The sequence below is a fragment of the Myodes glareolus genome, chromosome 12 (assembly GCF_982192425.1).
Source record: "Myodes glareolus chromosome 12, mMyoGla1.1, whole genome shotgun sequence".
NCBI classification, from domain to species: domain Eukaryota; kingdom Metazoa; phylum Chordata; class Mammalia; order Rodentia; family Cricetidae; genus Myodes; species Myodes glareolus.
In genome coordinates, this window is record NC_142037.1 from 14,428,143 (window position 1) to 14,447,694 (window position 19,552).

The 19,552-nt window shown below is 43.3% G+C and overlaps 1 protein-coding gene and 1 non-coding gene across 7 annotated transcripts in view; both read left to right on the forward strand.

Annotated features, from left to right (window-relative positions):
• Positions 1 to 1,718: 1,718 nt before the first annotated feature.
• Positions 1,719 to 1,825, forward strand: LOC148120125 (U6 spliceosomal RNA). The gene has a single exon (XR_015734655.1). It is a non-coding gene; the product is annotated as a U6 spliceosomal RNA (small nuclear RNA).
• Positions 1,826 to 8,977: 7,152 nt separating this feature from the next.
• The window catches only part of Fermt2 (FERM domain containing kindlin 2), a 79,115-nt gene continuing 68,540 nt past the window's right edge, over positions 8,978 to 19,552 (forward strand). For 4 of the 6 annotated variants that reach the window (XM_085698468.2, XM_085698469.2, XM_085698470.2 and 1 more), the window contains exons 1-2: positions 8,978 to 9,132; positions 9,440 to 9,605. In XM_085698468.2, the coding sequence (XP_085554594.1) occupies positions 9,449 to 9,605 (157 nt within the window). In that variant the 5' untranslated portion in view covers positions 8,978 to 9,132; positions 9,440 to 9,448. The remainder of the gene's footprint in view (positions 9,133 to 9,439; positions 9,606 to 19,552) is intronic. The other 2 variants (XM_085698471.2, XM_085698473.2) reach the window with 1 other exon arrangement.

The window sequence follows — 19,552 nt, forward strand, 5'->3', positions numbered from 1 at the left end:
CTCATTCTGATAGTCATTGAAAATTCTCCCTCTGTGGTCTGCCCCTGTCCTGGATACTTCATGCAAATGGAATCATGTAATCATCTTTTGTGGGTATCTGGCTTCATTCACTCGGCATGATTTCAAATTAGCATGCATCAGTGTTCTGTGTGTGTGTGTGTGTGTGTGTGCGCGTGCATGTAACAGCCATGAGTTACTTTTATGTCACTGAGACCAAAGAGCCTGGTAGAAACAACTCAGGGAGGAAAGATTCATTTTCAAAATCTCTTTTATTGTTACTTTTTAAATTTTATGTGAATGGGTGTTTGTAGGTAGAGTTTTTCTGTCATGGGAACCACTTCCATATTACCACACAAAGGCTTCATATTTTATAGAAGCTTGACCAATAGCTCAGGCTTATTACTAACTAGCTCCTACATTGTAAATTTACACTCTGCCACATGGCAGTACCTTTATTATCGTGGTGCATTTATCTTGTTTCTCTGAATCTCCTCTCTACTCTCTGACTCTACCTTTCTTTCTCCTCTGTTTGATCACTCCGCCTATACCTTTCGCCTGACTATTGGTCAATCAGCTTCTATTAGCCAGTGAGAGTAACACATATTTATAGTATACAAAAGGATTGTTCTATAGCAGGTGTTTTGCCTGCCTGTGTGTCTGTGCACCACACATGTGCCTGGTGCTGGAGTAGGTCAGAAGAGGGCATTGGATCCTCTGGAACTGGAGTTAAAATTGTTGTAGGCACTGAGAATTAAACCCTGGTCCTTGCCAGGTGGTGGTGACGCACACCTTTAATCCCAGCACTCAGGAGGCAGAGACAGGCGGATCTCTGCGAGTTTGAGATCAGCCTGGTCTACATGAACTAGTTCCAGGACAGGCACCAAAGCTGCACACAAAAGCTTTGCTGTTTTGAAAAACCAAAATAAAACAAACAAACAACAACAACAACAAAAAAAAAAAACTGGGGTCATCTGGAAGGCCAGCCTATGCTCTTAACTGCTGATCCATCTCTCCAGCCCCATTGTGACTCAGAGCCGGGAAGGCTCTGTGGAGCTCTTGTAGTAGGGAATGGTGTATGGAACAACTGAGACTCCTCGCATGTCTGTGGACCAGAGAGCGGAGAGCAGGATGGAAACAGGTAAGGCTGTGTGTTTGGAGGCCCACCTTAGTGGCTTACATCGACCAGCCAGGCACTCTATCCCCCAACTCCCACAGCCTCCCCCCCAAACAACGCTACCATCAGGAATCAAGTATTCAAACATGTGAGCCCACAGGAGACATCTCATATTTAAACCATTGCAGGAATCAAAATCAGAACCTTTGGCAGACAAAGTTCTTTTGTTTGTTTGTTGTGTCTCCCCCACCCCACCCCAGGACTGAACCATATTCCTTTGCAGCAATATTCTTTCATGGAAGAGGGCAGCATTCATGGGCTCCACCCATTCCTGAAGAATTACAATACATGCTAATGGGTAGATAGCTCAGAGAGAGAGAAAGAGAGAGATTTTTTCCTGTGGAGTAGCCACTGGTGAGTTGCTCACAGTTCTGTAAACAAACCCTCACCCATGCTCCTGTAAATTACCCTCCAAACTCCCTGGGTCACACAGACCTGAAAACATGAAAAGAGAGGTGGGGAGTGGGAAGAGGAAAGATTGCCAGGAGTAGAAGAGACAAGAGAGAGTAACATGTCTGTGAATATGATCAAAATACATTGTGTAGTGCTCGCTTCGGCAGCACATATACTAAAATTGGAACGATACAGAGAAGATTAGCATGGCCCCTGCGCAAGGATGACACGCAAATTCGTGAAGCGTTTCATAAAAAAAAAAAAATACATTGTGTACATGTATGAAAATGTCACAACACAACCCACTATCCTATATAATTAATGTATGCTAATAAAAACACTAAAAGTATTCCATTGTATGGATATACCATATTTTATTACTTGAAAGAAATTCATATTCTTTTCATCTTTTTTTTTAAAAAATATTTATTTATTTATTCATTGTGGATACAATATTCTGTGTGTATGTCTGCAGGCCAGAAGAGGGCACCAGACCTCATTACAGATAGTTGTGAGCCACCATGTGGTTGCCGGGAATTGAACTCAGGACCTTTGGAAGAGCAGGCAATGCTCTTAACCACTGAGCCATCTCTCCCGCCCCTCTTTTCATCTTTTAAACATTATAAATAATCACATACAAGGATTTTAGGGGTTTATTATTTCTGTTTTTTGGGTTTTTTTTTTTCAATACAGGGTTTCTCTGTGTTGCCCCAGATGTTCTGGAATTCATTGTCTATACCAGGCTGGCTTTGAACTCACAAAGTTCTGCCTGCCTCTGCCTCCAGAGTGCTAGGATTAAAGGCATGTGCCACCACCGCCCAGCTGGTTTTTAGGGTTTTCAGAAATTTTGCTTCGTTTTGTTTTGTTTCACGGTGCTGGGGGTTGAATCCAGAGCTTAGAAAAGGCAAAGGGAAGCACTTTGACAGGGAGCTGCTCCCCTCAGATGGGGACTACAACTTTCTATGTACTAAACATTTTTGCTATATACCCAGGAATAGGCTTTCAGGCTTATATGCTGTCTTTGCCTATTTGGACTACAAAATACTATAAGGACACAGCTTTTAAAAATTATCTTTCAAGTTTTGGATGTTAAGAAGTTCATTTGTGTCTAGTCAGAACCCCGTTGTTTCATAAATGGTGTAGTCTAGCTATGTCCATGTATAAGAGAGACAATGATCTAATCTAGAACTTGTGGTCTAATCAGATGTGCCATATTTTAGTGTTATTACTTTGGCGGTAAGGTTTCAACTTAGAAATTTGGTGGGTATCTTACAATAAACCCGTGTTTGGCTTTTTAAAGGAACTGCCAAGTTGTTACAAAGCAACCAGCCATTGTGCATTCTTTTCGGCAATCTGTGTGAACTGTAGTTTCTATAGAAATCAGAGGGTGGGGTGGAAAGCTTTGAGACACTCTTTTAGATGCGATTTGTCTGTTGCTTTCATGGAGTCCCAGTAGTTGTGGTTACCTGCAAAGAACTACGTAAGATGAAGCCATCAATATCCCATCATCGGTTGGAGAAAAGAACATTAGGCCCTACCCCTAGCTGAGGAACCATTGGCAGGTAAAGATTGCTAAGGAGAGAGATTAATTTTTCTCCAGGGTGTAGCTACTGGTAAATTGCCTATGATCCAATAAACAATCCCACATTCATGCAGATACAAGCGACCCTAATTAAATTCAATAGGTTTAGATTTTAAAAAAAACTTGAGAGTAGAAGGGGGAATGTGTTGGAAAGGGGGGATTTCAGAGGGAGCTGGGGGAGGTAAGAGAAGAAAATGGAGGTGAATATAATGAAAGAATGTTGTATACACATTGTCAAAGAATAAGTAACAATTGTCAGACAAGTAAACAAACAAAGGCACTGTGGTTTCTCCAGACCCTAGACCACACTTCCTACTATCATCTGTCTTTATTGCTGTGATGAGACACCATTACCACAGCAACTCTTATAAAGGAAAACATTTCATCGGACCTGGCATAGTTTCAAAGGTTTAGTCCATTATCATCATGGTGGGACATGGCAGCATGCAGGCAGACGTACTGGAGACGGAGCTGAGAGTTCTACATCTTGATCAACAGGCAGCAGAAGAGACTTGTGTCTCACATGGGGTGTAGCTTGAGCACATGAGATCTCAAAACCTGCCTCCACAGTTACACACTTCCTCCAACAAAGCCACGCCCACTCCAGCAAGACCACACCTCCTAATAGTGCCCCTCCTTATGGGTCAAGCATTCAAACACATGAGTCTATGGGGACCATTCCTATTCAAACCACCATTCTATTTTTTTAAATTTTTTTTTAATTTATGTGCATTGGTGTTTTGCTTGCATGCATGTCTGTGTGAGAGTGTGTGGTACTCTGCAACTGGAGTTACAGTTGTGAGCTGCCATGTGGGTGCTGGGAACTGAATCTGTGTTCTCTGGAAGAGCAGCCAGTGCTCTTAACCGCTGAGTTATCTTTCCAGCCCTACACCACCTTTTTAAATTGTAGCTATTGTAGTAGGTATGAAGTATTAACTCCCTATAGCTTTGGTTTACATTTCCCTGATGATGAATGACACTAAGCATTGTCTTAGATATTTATGGTCATTTATCTCCTTTAATCTATTAATATCCTTTGCCCACCAAATTTATTTATCTCTTTCCAGGCATGGGGGTACATGCCTTTAATTCCAACACTCAGTAGGTGGAAGCCGGTGGATCTCTGTGGGTTCAAGGCCAACCTGGCCTACATAGAGCTCCAGACCAGCCAAGGCTACATGGTGAGACCTTGTCTAAAGAAGAAAACAATAATAGTGGTAGTAACAATCACAAATCTATTTATCTCAAATTATAACAGGCTTTTATATATTCTAGATACAAAATTCTTAGAGATTATTTTCAAATATTTTTTTTTATTCTGTAGAGTTTGTTCCCTATATTTAAAAAAATTATGGCTGTGCAGCAGCGGCGCACACCTTTAATCGGGAGGCAGAGGCAGGCAGACCTCTCTGAGTTCGAGCTCAGCCTGGTCTACAGAACAAGTTCCAGGATAGCCAGCCAGGGCTGTTACACAGAGAAACCCTGTCTCGAAAAAACAACAACAACAACAAAATATTTTCTATGTGGTGGATGTTTTGCCTGCACATGGGTACCATGTGTGTGCCTGATGCCACAAAAGCCAGAAGAGGGCGTTAGATTCTCTGGAACCAGAGTTGTAGACACTTGTGAGCTACCATGTGGGTGCTGGTACTGAACCTATGTTGGAGCACATGCTAAACCAGTATTCTGCCACAGACTTACATGAACCTGCCCCTCACATTGTGATAAATTCCAATTCACCTAACTTCCTTCGTATTATGTGTTTATTTCTAACCCAACAAGCCACTGCCTTATCCACAGCTTTGGAGGGCTAGTGTTGGGTTTCCTCTAAGAATTCTGTAGTTTTAGAACTTAAATTTCAAGTCTACAATTCATTTCAGCTCACTTTTTTGTGTATAGTGTGAGGTGTGGGTCTAACTTCGTTCCTGGGTGGATAATCTTCCTGGCGTTTTCAGTATAAGCCTGCTGCCTGAAGAGGGTGTGCTGTGCTCCACACCTGCCTGCTTATTTCAGTGCCCCACACTGCTAACCACACAACTACGACCATGCTATTATGAGCACAAATGAACCTCGGGTTATTTATTTTTACAAAGTTCATGACCTAACCTGATGTTAAAACACTCAAACTGAATCAGAGAGAGAGAGCAAGAGAACATAAAACCCCACATGATTTTCCAGAAATAAATAATAAACAAATAAAATAAACTGAACTGAGAATAGCAAATGCAAGGAATGCGTATTTCTTTTTCCGTGGAGCAGAGATTGCATTGTTATCTCAGAGCTCTCCCTTTGGTTGCTGTAAAAACCAGAACTATGCTTTTGCTTACACATTTTTCTTTGCTTCATAGTTTACCAGCTTTTTCACGTTCCCCTCCCCCACCCCAGACCTCCTCCACAAGGCCTAACCACTTAGATGAAAACTGGCTGTGTACCCTCCTTCCTACCCTGCATTCCCTGGTTTCTGTCTCCTTGGTAGCTTCTCATCCCTGGCAATCTGCTTACCTGGTATTCGAAAGGAATAATCCATTATGTTTCAAATTAAATTTCAAGCCCCATCTTATATGTTCATGCTTGAAATCCCCTCCTTTCAACCCCATCATTATGTTTTGTATCAATACTCAAATAACTTTGAAAGTACACCACGGGGGAGGTTCAGATAAAAAGCCGAAGGCAACCTGAGGATTACCAAGTCCAGGGCTGCATCCGAGGACAGATCTGCGAGGTATCATTTAGTCTAAATCGAAGTCCAGTGCTTGGTACCTTATTTGGATATTGCTGCTTTCAAAGCCTGAGCTGTTCTTCCAAACACTGGAGTTCTCGGCTCCTTTTCAGCATGATGTAAGTACCACAAGTATTGCATTGTCTTAGAGGCTTGGGGAGGGGGGTGTTCAGATAACAGACTACATTTAAATATGTTAGAGAAAATTAGGTAGAAGTAAATATTTAAGAAATGCACTTGAAGATCCCACTTGTTGTACTAGAAGGGGGAAATGTCCTAGTTTCAAAGGTTTGAGTTTTGGCTCCTCTTTAATCTTCAAAGCAGCAACAGCTTGAAATACTCAAAGTGAAGGCCTGAAAGAACCAGCTGCACCCACCCTAATTCTTCCAAATGTATTTGACCAAGGGTCTCTGCCTCCCGGTGCTTTATACCATTCAAACAGTTTGTTGGCTTTTTAAGGTAGCATAAAGTCTCTTTCAAAACTATAATTTAAATGGGGCAGTTATTTACAATATTAACCCCCCCATCACTAATTGTAGGGAACACTTAGTGAAGTAGATTAAGGAAGCATGGTCGTCCAAGTGACACATCCTATAGTGGAAGGTTGTTCAGAAAATAGCTTACTGGGAAATAGTTAGAATGTGGAAGCTGAGGCATTACAGGGCTATGAACCACCTCACTTGGCTTCAGCAAGTTTGAGAAAAAGGAATATTCAGAAAGGACAAGGATATTTTTGGTTCTAAAGACATGTTAGAGAAACTAGTCATTCCAGGCTTACCGGAACACACACAGGTCATTAGGAATAAATCTGGGCCTCATTCCTGATTCCATTTTAATTTTCTGCCCTAACCTTCTAAGCCTCCAACCCATACGCACCTTTTTCTTTTGCGCCACTTCTAATGTCCACTGCCATCTAGCTTATTCATCCTTTACCTTGCATTACATTGGTGCTTTGCCTGCATGTATGTCTACGTGAGTGCTAGACTCTGGAGTTACAGACAGCTGTGAGGTGGGTGCTGAGAACTGGACCCCAATTCTCGGGGAAGAGCAGTGGGTGCTCTTAATCACTGAGGCGTCTCTCCAGCCCAGGCCACAGATTTTTTGGTGATAAGGTGAGGAAACAAACAGATGAATGAAATCTTCACACAGGATTTCCTTCATAATCAGGTTTCTCTCCGGCTAGATCACCCATTCTCTGATATCGGACCAGTATGTTTTCTATAGCCTTTGACCAATCTATCTGTAAATGTACAGATTACATAACTTTATTTGAAGTTGCTAAAATTCACAGACAAGGAAAGAAATCTGAAAATCCTGCCCGAGAATCTAGTAACTGCCTTAGCCACTCTGTCCATCCTGCAGAGGATGTGACATTGAATGCAGTTTTAGTGATGACAGAAAAGTCCACAATGTGGCAGGTTTTGAGTTGCTAGAAGGACTAAAACCAAACCAAACAAAACTCCTCATGGCTCCAACACAAATTAACATTTGCGGGATTTCCTTCTAGTCCTTTTTTTTTTTAAATATATATATTTTCAAATAAGTGAGTTTTTGATTTTACAGCTTCATGTGCATACAGTTTTCTACAGATTTTTTGTTTGTAGTTTGTTTTGAGAAAGAATTTCTATAATAGCCCTGGCTGTCTTGGAACTCACTAGACAGACCAGACTGGCCATGAACTCAGAGATTCACCTGCCTCTGCCTCCAGAGTGCTGTGCCACTATTCCTGGCTTGTACAGATTTTTTTTTTTACTCGAGCAAGTAATTCTCCACATCATTAAAAAAATTCTCCTATGTTTTTCCCAACACCATGTTTCCATCAACACTTCTCCCGCCTGAACAACACTGATTCCAAGTCAACTCCTTGCACCGTAGAAATAACGATAGTGGCAAGCCTGGCGAGAGGCATCAGTTCCTCCATGATGAATAGCCAGTGTAAGGAGAGTGGTTTCCCTTTTGTTTCCACCCCCAAACCTCTGGCATTTGACTAAATTTCTCCACTTTCACTCCGTTAGGGGTGCCCACCCCTTTCTGAAGGTATTGTCGATGAACAAAGGGTTATCTGCCCAGTAGACTCCCCTTTGAAGTGCCTGAGGCACTTCAAGAAGTCCAAGAGACTTAAAACCACGCTCTTTTACAGTCTGTCTTATCTGAGTCTTCCTGACCTAAACAATTTTGAGCCATGGATTTGCTAGAGGAGGCAATTTCCCTGGCTTGCTGATTCTGAACAGTTCCCTTTAACAGAGTGCAACGTTTAGTGGGGAAGGTGGGAGTGGGCCGTTCTCGATCTTCACTCAGTCTTCAACAGGTAAAGGTCTTCCCTTTGTGAACACCGGTTCAAAGCTCCTTAGATCTCTTCGAGGTGCGGCAGAGGGTGAGGAAGACAATGTGCGTGCATCCAAACCACTTAATATTCTAAGTCGAGGATGAAAAGTCGCAAGTGCGCGCAAACAGTTGGCGAGGGTAGAGAAGCGGTCTCGGGCAAACCACTGCCGGGAGGGGATGTTTTCCCGCTTTTCCCGCGGGAGCGCAGGGGCATCTGGCATCTGGCGGGCGCTTGGGTCCGAGGCGTAGGAATGCTCGCCCACGCCCGGGGGTCCAGCGGAGCCGAGGTCTGGCGGGACCCTGCTTGCCAGGCAACTTTTGTGACTCATTCGCCCCTCTGGCCTTTCTCCTGCTTTTGTGGGATGGGATGTTCAAGACAGACATCGTAAAGTTTCTGCACCCCAACTCCTCTCCCCAGCTCCTCGGCGCGATGTCCCCGCACACGTCCCGGGCCTGGGAACTTCCCGCGGCAGCTTCTCACGCACGCAGCCCAGACCCCGCTGCAGGCGCCGCCTCGGCCCAGCGCGCGCCCCTGCCCCCCTCCCCAGCTCCGCAGCCCGAGAGCCCGGATGTTGGATTCCATCCCTGTGCCTGGTCCTTCATTTCCATAAAAGGGCAGCGCTCAGAAGGGCCGAGATTGCGGCCGCCGCCTCCCCCCGCGGCGCTCCCCCGAGGCGCGCGCCGCCCCGGCCCCGCCAGAGCGCGCGCCGCCCCCGCGGGAGCGCGGCCGGCCGAGAACAGAGAGGAGGGGGCGGAGGCCGGCCGGCTACGGGCGGTGCTGCGGGGCGGGGGCCGGGGCGGGGAGAGGGGGTGGGGCGGGGGCCGCGGCGGGTGCCGGGACTCCATTAGCGGCGGCGGGAGGCTTCGCTTCCCTCAGAGCAGCGACACGGGCGCCGCCGGCCTCGTCTGTTGCCGCGGGAGCCGGACGAGAGGAGCACGGTGAGGGGCGCGGCGGGAGGAGCGGGACGCGGAGGGCGCGGCGCGGTCACCCGGGCCGGGGCGCGGACAGGCGGGCCCGGGCGCAGCGGCGGCAGGTGAAGGCGTCCGAGTCCGCTAGGCGGGCGCTGCGGGCGGAGGCCGGGGACTTTGGGTGCTGTCTCGCCCGCGCCCCTCGCCTTCGGGTGTGCGCGCGTAGACGCGGCTCCTCCGCCTTCTCCCTCGCCGCGGCCGGCGCAGCGGAGTCAGTGGGGTTTGTCTTCCTTTGGGGGAGTGACGCTGACGAGAGCCATTTCCTCCGCGCTCGCAGGAAGGAGCCATGGCTCTGGACGGGATAAGGATGCCAGATGGCTGCTACGCGGACGGAACGTGGGAACTGAGCGTCCATGTCACGGACCTGAACCGTGATGTCACCCTGAGAGTGACCGGAGAGGTGCACATCGGAGGGGTGATGCTGAAGTTGGTGGAGAAACTCGGTGAGTAGCACCCCAGATGCCTCCAATAAAGACTTCCCAGCATGGGAGGAGGGGGGTGGGGAGAAAAGGCGGCGGGGGGAGGGGTGGAATTGGGAGTTCCTAGCACCCGGCGTGTGCTGTGCTTAAAATGCGAAATCTGTTAGTATTAGGGCGCATAGATCTGCTCCGCTTTGCGTCCTGTTTTGTTATTTCGAGTCTGCGTAAAGTAGTGATTCGAGCTTACCACATACTTAACTGCGGATTCCCGGGACGAAGCTACGAGGAGAGTATGCAGGTGAAAGCTGCGACTGTGATATTAGGGCTGTGTCACCAGGTCTTACCCTCCTTGAACCTGGGTTGATAACGGTGCTTAGGGGGAGACTGTGCGAATTGCGTCGGTCATGAAGTTTCTGTAGCCGGACTACGTGATGGAGTGCCCTGAAATGTTCCACTCATCCGCTCTTACGAGGGGTGGGGCAGTGCTTGACAAACTTGGTATCTATATTGAGTTGGAAGTAAGCTATTTCGAGCATTTAGTTTTATATTAAGCCCGTGAAAGAACTTCGTTTTTTTAAAATAAGACTTTACTAAACTAATTTGAGGTTGACAGAATTTCAGTACACATAGTAGTCGATTGATTCTGACTCCGATTGGAAGGGCGACCACACAAGATATTTGAGAAAACTTGGCCCTATGCATTTCGTGACCAGTCAGACCATTTTCACCGGGCCAAATCAACTGACTAGATAAGATGGGTGATTTTATCAGGAGAGCTTTTATCAAAGGACTGCCTTTCTGGGCTGTGGTGCTTGCTTCTGTGTTTAATGAAGTTGTGCTAAGTTGTTTTGTAGTGGGGTGTCATTTTAGGCAGGCTTGGTTGGTTTTAAACAATTCATGCTTCAGGTCATCCTGGAAATGTAAGGGATATTTGTTTCTCAGGAAATGTATTTCTTATCAAAGGGGAGGGGGCTGTATTTTTACCATATAAACTTAAATGAAATAGTCTGATACAATTTCAGAAGTTAGACTGAGTTCATTTAGGTGAACCTGCTTTTTGCCCCTGCAGGGAATTTAATTATTGAAGGACCAAAGAGGAACTCATTGCAGGGGGCCTTCTCCTCTACAAGGTCCGTTGTTTGACTCTAGGGACAGCCCAAGAAAGAGCTCCCAAGGAGCCTCTTAAGAATTCGATTTTGCTGGTTTAACCAAGTAACTGTCAGTTTACAGTTTTTATTTGATTTAAGTAAATCAATCACTGTTGGCAAAATATTTACTAACATTTTTTTGTCCACCTCCACTTGAGGTTACATTTTGACAAGGAAGCAGTCATTTCTATCAGATTTCCTTATGTGTGATAGACAGACCTTATTAATACATTGTACTTTTAAATTTAGCTAATTTTTGTTCTTGTTATTGGAAACAGAATCTCACTATGTAGCTCAGACTGGCCTGGAACTTGCAGTGTAGACCAGGCTGGCCTCTGAGTTTTGAGATTAAAAGGGTTCCCTACCCATGCTCAGAGCCCAGCTCTACATTGTGATTTTTAAAAATCATGCAATAAAGGATCTGTTAAAGGTGACTTAGATGAGTTGAAGTTCTCAAAAAAAAGGTTTTAATGAATAAATAATGATTTCTACTATATTTACTTCACTTTGACTGTTATGATATCACAATTATAAATAGAATTGTAGGAGATGAGCTGTTTGTAGACATGATTGAGGTTGTTTTTGAATAACTATAATCTTAATAAATAATGCTGACGCTGATTAATTACATAGGAAAAAAAGCTAAAAGGAGCAGCTGGAAATTTTTTACCTTTCTTCAGTTGAACCAGGACTGATTCCTCTCTGTTTCAAGTTCCAAATAGGAGATATTTTTCAGCAAACTTTTGAAAGGTACATAGAGTAGGGCCATTTTAAAATGTCCACAAATCAGGCCATTTAAATTAGAAAAGAATCTGTAGCTTATCAGGTTTGTCTTAAAGTGGGACTGGGCTGCCACCTGAAGTCCTGCATTGTTATCACTGAAGGTATTAATGGGCAGACTTAGTGGCTGCTTGTCGGCAGTGGCTGAGTAGATCAGAGCAGCCTACAGAGTCTAGATAAGAGATGGAGGTCATTGTAGAGAGGAGAGGGTGCAGCAGAGAGGAGAGGGTGCAGCGTCTGGTGTCTTCATTGCACTGCAGTACTGGGCATGTAGCAAAAGCAGGCTATGTGGCCATGGACTAGTTAATGACAACATACTGCAGGCAGCCTTACCCTGTATCTTCAGGCTTGCACTGCCTATCTGCTAGCCTTTTCACGCTCATTGGAGAGTATATGATAACCAAAGGTTTCATGATTCAAAGCTATCTTCCCCATACAGTATTCATGTCACCCCTTGATTCCCTAGAGTTCATAGATCCCAGGATGAACCCTCCCTTTGATGCGCTAAGTGTGGAAACTCTGGAGGGTACTTGGCTGTCGTTAGGTCCTCAAGAATGCATGTGTACAGAAAAGGGAGCAACCATACAGTAGGGTTTATTGTGCAGCTACAATGTTCCTCTGAGAACAGACCGAGACAAAAGGGTAAATGATGCTTCCTTAGTGATACCTTTGTATTGGATTTCAGTGTTTCATAAAGAACATTTGCATTCAATAAAAGTAGGGCTCTTTTTATACCTTATCATTCATCTAAGGTGGCAGTTTCAGACACATCAGGAGATTTCTGTTTTAAACACCGATTATGTATTTGGCCAGTAAAACTCATATTGTTTAACATTAATTAAAAAAAGAACATTTGCATTTCAGAGAATGTTATTGAAACCTGATTCTTTAATTCACATATCTGAAAAGTCTCTCACATCTTAGTATAGAGTACATTTATCTTTCTGCGTTAGATGTTTAAAAGAAAACAAGGAGTGTATGTTGTGATAGGATGTGGGCTTTAGGAACTTAAGACTTTTATCATGACGCTGTGTAGGCTGATCCTAGGCAGTCACATTATTGTACACCTCAGTATATGTGAAAAATTGTTTTCTTCATCCCTTTAAAAAGCCATAATGAATGCTTTAACTATTACTACAGTTTTTAATAAAATTAACATTTTAGATGTGTATAGTTTAAATCATTTTTATTGTGTATGTTATAAATTGTACTGTGTTATATGAGGACATTTTCATGCAGGTATATGACATGTGTTGTTATATGAGGACATTTTCATGCAGGTATATGACATGTGTTGAGCGTCTCATGTACTCACTGTGTAGCCGAGGCTGACCTTGAATTTAGCCTCCAAAGTACTAGGATCCACGAATACACTGCTGTGACTGCCCTGTATAATGTGGGTTGGTTTTTTTTTTTTTTGCTTTGTTTTTTTTAAGATACTGGTATGTATAGGGTGGGGCTTTTTGTTTTGGTTTGTTTTTTTCAAGACAGGGTTTCTCTGTGTAGCCCTGGTTGTCTTGGAACTCACTCTGTAGACCAGGCTGACCTCAAACTCTCAAGCTCTGCTTACCTTTTCCTCGCCAGTGCTACCCATGCCTGGCTCCTTTTTTTTTTTAGAAAAAAAATGATTATCAGAGATAAGGATTATAAAAATAAGATAAAAGAGGATACAATTTAATAATTATATCTAAAAATAAATTCTGAAAGGAGGCTTAATTGGATGGGATTCCTCTGGAGATCCCTGGAAAACAGTGACAGACCCAGACCTGTGGGAGTCAGCAATCCAGTCAGCATTGGGCTCTGAGGACCAAAGGGATGCTTAACTGGGTTGATTTCTTCCCTTTATTCTAGGTACTCTGAGCTAAGGGTTGCCTGAGTTTTTGTTTACTGAATTTTAGGGTTACTTTACAAAAGTCTTTTTAGAACCAGGCATTGGTGGCACATGCCTTTGGCCCTAGAACTTCAGTAGAAGAGACAGAAGTATTTCAGTGAGTTCGAGGCCAGCCTGGTCTACAAAGCAAATTCCAGGACAGCCAGGGTTACACAGGGAAAATCTGTCTCGAAAAACAACAATCTTTTTAGACGATTCTAAAAGTTCTCGTTTTCAGTGGTGAGTAAGGAGTTTATAATATTGTAGAGATACTGAGTGGATGGCCCGACAGCCAGCTTCTGAGCTGGGAAGAAGGAATTGACTTCAGGACTAATTTCTTCTGAGTCTGAAGTTAAGTCACATCAGGTAATATAGACCAAAAACTCAAGTTTCAGGGTTCAGGTATAACAAAGAAGAAATGAATGGAGTTGACTTAAAAACATTTTAAAGATTGCTGGGCCTGGTTGTTTGTCGCATGCCCTTAATCCCAGCACTTGGGAGGCAGAGGCAAGTGGGTAAGTCTCTGAGTTAGTGTCCAGTCTGGTCTACACAGTGAGTTCCAAGCCAGCCAAGGTTAGGACTTGATCTCAAAAAGGGGGGTGTAGGAGGAGTCCCATTATCCAATTAAGTTGTGAAATTAGCTTGCATTACTCAAAGTGATTTCTTTTTTTTTTTTGTTTTGTTTTGTTTTGTTTTTCAAAACTTTGTGTGTGTGTGTGTGTGTTTTTTTTTTTTTTACAGGATTTCTCTGTAGTTTTAGAGCCTGTCCTGGAACTAGCTCTTGTAGACCAGGCTGACCTCAAACTCAGAGATCCGCCTGTCTGTGCCTCCTAAATGCTGGGATTAAAAGTGTGGGCCATTTCTGCCTCCTAAATGCTGGGATTAAAGGTGTGAACCACCACCGCCCAGCTTCAAAGTAATTTCTAAGTGTTCATTTATTGCACCTCCCAGAAATGCAAATAGCTAGTTTTTCCTCCAGAAACTCTACAAGTAAGTTTTGTTGAGTTCAGGATGAAGGTGCTAGCTCACATTAGGGACTTTACTACACAAAGTACTTTACACTAAAGTGAGAGGTTGGGAGAGAGACCACATCACTGGACCGCTCTCTTCCCATCCTCATGCATATGGCTCCCTGAGGAAGGAAGACTTAACTTTGTAGAATGGTGTCCATGCTGGAAAATCTCATTTCCCCCTTTGAAGCAGGAAATGTAAATGTCTACATAATGCAGACATGGCAGCCCAAGTGTGTGAGGGTTCTAAGGCATGGTGGTTGTTGTTGTTTGTTTTCACTTTCTGAGACAGGCTTTCTCTGTAGCTTTGGAGCCTGTCCTGGAACTAGCTCTTGTAGACCAGGGTGGCCTAGAACTCACAGAGATCCACCTGCCTCTGCCTCCCCAAGTGCTGGCAGTAAAGGCATGTGCCACCACCACCCAGCTCTAAGGCATGTTTCCAAGTCTTTGGGTGGGTGGGAGGAGCAGTTGGGAAATCAATAAAGTAAACTGAATCCTAGAGATATATCTGATAGCCTATACTCAGTGTTTCTATACCGTGACTGATCCGTAGGAATTCAGTATTGGATTTTATGTTTCTTTGAAAACTTGCAAGTTCTTTGGGCAAGAGAAATGATTCACAGTAGGTAAAGGACCTTCCTGCTGCCAAGCGTGACAACCACAACCTGAGGTCACTTTCTGGAACTCGGGTGATAACTGACTCCTACAAATTGTCCTTTGAACTTCGCACTTGTACTGTGGTATGCATGTATCCCAAAACAAGATATTAAGATTTTTTTTTTAATTTTAAGCTCCTTAAGAAGAGAGGACAGTATAAATTTTATTATACTCTGTACAAACCTTAATAAAATATGAGCTATTTTGTTGGGTGTATTCTGTGGTATTTGTTTCCTTAAAAAAAAAAATAATAAGTACAGGCTCTAGGTCGACCTGGCCTTTGTCTTCCCAAGTGCTGAGATTAAAGGTGGTGCCTTTGCCGAGGTTTTTCTTTCCCTCTGCCATGTTTTATGCCCCAGGTTTCTACAAAATTGAGCAGTCTGTTAGATTCCAGGTAGGGGCAAAGGCTGGACTTGGATTTCTTCAGATATTTACAAAAGACCTTGTTAGAAAAGTCTTTGTCACTTAAAAGAAAACACTTGCAACTTTTAACTTTAGTCTTCGGCTCATCTTTTAAAAACTTGTAGGGCTCAGTGAGGAGTTCTGATCTTCAGCTCCGTCCCCTTGTCATTTGATTTCATTGCTGGAAAACACAGCTTCTGGGACTGGTGGAGCCTGTTGTTGCCCTTATAGCCTCCGGTCTTTAAATACTCAAGCACATACTGCTTAAAAATGAAGGCTTCGCTCTTAATTCATTAGAGTACATTTTATCAAATTCAGGAAATATAATATTGATTTAAGACTGTCATCTGTTATAAACCCATATTCAAATATATTCAGATTTTACTTGTTCCAGTAGCATTGATTGTAGCCAAATTGGCCTCTTATTCTTTAATACACCAAATGAGGAAGTGCAGAGTTGAAAGAGCGTGTGCAGTTGAGATGCACGTAGAAGAACAGTGTTTCTGGACTTCAGCCTGTGTTAGGACACCTCTTTACCTTCCAGAGCAAAGGCTTCAGTGTGGGACTCAGTATTTTTGTTAAGTTCCCTTTCACAGACTGTATCTTTACATTCAGTTTAACTCTCAGATTATTATTAGGCAGTTGGGGAGGTTTTGATCTTAATATTCTTTTTGTATTGGATTCTCCTTATTTATGTTCAGACTGGCCTGCAATTCCTGGGTTTAAATGATCGCCTTGCCTTGAATTCCCAACTGTAGGGATTATCATGAGTGGCATCCTGCACCCAGCAGTGTTAATAACATTCTCAGACATCATTGGCTATAGATTACCCCTAATATCAGCTGTCCTCAGATTATTTTAAATGCTAATCAATGCACAGATCAGTAGGAAAAGAATGTGTTGTCTGTTTGCCAAAAGATCTGATTTCAACATCTGACCTTGCTACTTCCCGATTTGTGATCTGTGAATAACCAATCCAACTTTCTGAGTGTGTCTTGACTTCTTTAAAATGGAAAAACCAAAGTTCTTAAACCAGGCGTGGTGGTCCATGCCTGTGAGCCCAGGAGATGAAGTCCAGAGTTGGCTACATAAAGAGCTGCAAGCCAGTTTGGGCTCCATGAGACCCTGTCTCAAAAAAGTAAACAGGGCCAGTGATACACCTCAGCAGGTAAAGACCTGCTGCCTAGCCCAATGATCTGAGTTTAGTTCTCCGTACTTATATGGTAGGAGAAAACTGACTCTTTTTTTTTTTTTTTTTTTTTTTTGAGAAAACTGACTCTTAAAAGTTGTTCTCTGACCTACACACACGCACACTCAGGGAGCATACATACACATACATGCTCAAGAATAGATGTAATAAAAAATTGAAAAGACAAATTCTCATAGGTTTTGTTGAGACCTAACTAGGTTATTAAACATTGAAGTGCTTTATAAAAGCTGTTAGTATTATAAAAATATAGTGAATATATTTTGTCCACTTTGAAAGTCTCTGGGTATATACTGTTGGTGGAGGAAAGGTATCTAAAGTACAGTGAGAACACTTAGTTTCATATTTGTGAGAGAGAATTGTATACCTCAAAAGGAGTTTAGTTTGGGATTACTATGTGTTCTCATCTCCTAAGCTGCAAGAAAAATAGGTACCATTTTGCTCTTCCCTGCACTTTGAAACACACACCTGCCTCTGTAATGTAACAAAGAGCTATTTAACCACCCTTTTCCCAAGATTTCTGAAAATGTAATTGAACAATAAGTGGATGATGGTATTTCAGGGATTTGAAAAATTTATAGGCAGTGGTAAATTAATTCCCTACTTAATCTGTTTTATAAGAGTGGTGCTTTATATTCATTTATAATAAAGGAATGAAGTAAAATTATTTCTTGGCACATGAAAACAGCCTATTCAGAACTCATGAAAGTACTTTGAGGAAAAAAGCTAATGTATTCAGATTCCTTGTTTATTTTGATGTGGAGACTCAAAACCACGGCCTCACAGATGCTAACTAAGCAACTACTCTGCCGCTGGGCCAGACCTTCAGTCATGGATATAGGATTTTTATTTAATAATTTTATGAAAACATTAATATCCAAGTATATTAATGCCTTATCTGAAGTAATTAGTCTGCAAGTTGTTTTTAAATAATCCTTTTATCTTTTTAAGTTTTTTAAAATTTATTGCATGTAAGTGTTTTGGCTTTGTGTGTGCACCGTGTGCATGCCTGGATCTCCTGGAGCTGGAGTTAGGGATGGCTGTGAACCACCATCTGGGTGCTGGGAACTGAACCCTGGTCAGCCGCTGAGCCATCTCTCCAGCATTTACTTCTTAGATTGTAATTCATCTTGAAACACATAGTTTGTTATCAGAGTTACTGTGTTAGACTGGAATCACTGTGTACCAGCACTTTTTCATACTTCTGCTGGTTTTGTTTGTTCTTGATAGTGTCTCCTGCAGCAAAGTGGCCTAGAGCTCTTGGGTAGCTGAGGATGACCTTGGACATTCGATCCTACTTCCTCCCAAGTCTGGGTTTGCAGGTGTGTGTCTGTGTACCCAGTTCATGTAATACTAGCGATCAGATGCGGGTCTTCTAAGTGGGAGGCAATCACTCTAACAATTAAGTTACATTTCTAGCCTTACCATGTTTCTTAGCATGCAAGCTTTCTCAGGTATAATTTACATAAAGCAAAAATAGTCCTTGAATGTAATGTTCTGGGTTTAACAAATTCATAGTCATGTTCAACTACCATAATCAGTAAATAGAAATAGGTATTCCTCCATAGTCAGCCTACTCCCCAGTGTGAGGTCCTTAAACCATTGCTGGGTTGCCTTTTCTGGGGAGCCATGTAAATGGAACATACTGGTGTATCTCATTAAACCTGGTTTTTGAATTTGAACATGTCAATAATTTTTATTGTGGAATGGATGTGTACTACAGTGTGGTGTGTGTGTTATGTAGGGGATGGTTAGAGACAGGGTTTCTCTATGTAGTCCTGGCTGTCCTATAGCTCTCTAGAGCTGGCTGACCTCAAGACTGGCCTCAAACTCAGAGATCCACCTGCTTCTGCTTGCCAAGTGCTGGGATTAAAGATGTGTGTCACCACCAGCCAGCTTGGATATGTGCTATAGTTTTATCAGTAGTTGAAGACATTGGAGCTGTTCACAATGTTTGGAGATTGTGACTAGGGTTGCCGTAAACGTGTGTGGCCATAGTTTCCCATTTCTCTTTGGTAAGGAGTGGCATTGCTGGGCCTTGTCCCGAGTCCTTTGTGCATACCTGTCAGCCTTGATCCCAGTGTGCCTCAGCTCACGGCAGCCAGGGCTTGCTGTATCTGCTGTCATGCTGTTTTCATAACTAATTTTGCTTGTGGGTCGAGTGTCTGAAATGAGTAATGGCATTGGTGTGCTTTTCTAAGTTTTCATTTGCTGCTGTGTATTAGTAAATGAAGCTGACTGGCCTTCCTGGCCCAGAGATCTTCGGACCACACACACACACACACACACACACACACACACACACACAGTGCCAGGATGACAAGCACACACTACTCTGCCTTTTTAATTGAGTGCTTGCATTGCAAGCATTTTACTGATTGAACTGTCTTCCCAGCCCATTTTTATTTTGATTGTGTTTTTATTTTTTAAAGCTTTCCTTTATCTTAAGTATATATGTATGTATCTGTGTGTATGTGCACGTGTAAATGCAGGCGCCTGCAGAGGATGTCTGGCTTGTTGTAGGCAGTTGTGGGCCACTTGGCATGGGTGCTGGGAATGGCTCTTGAGTCCTCTGCAAGAGCTACCATCAGGATGCTGAAAATCAAGCCCTGTACCTCTGGAAGAGCAACTGTTGCTCTTAAACTCTGAGCCATCTCTGCAGCCTCCTTACGTGAGACTATTTTACATCAGTGTTTCACTCTCTCCCAGGTTGACCTGGCGCTGGCGCTCACTATGTTGCCCAGGTTGGCCTGGTGTTGGCGCTCACTATGTAGCCCAGGTTGACCTGGCGCTGGCGCTCACTGTGTAGCTCAGGTTGGCTTTGGATTCATGGAAACCCTCCTACCTTGGCTTTTTGAGTGTTGGGCTTACAGATGTTAGGGCCACACCCTGTGGCA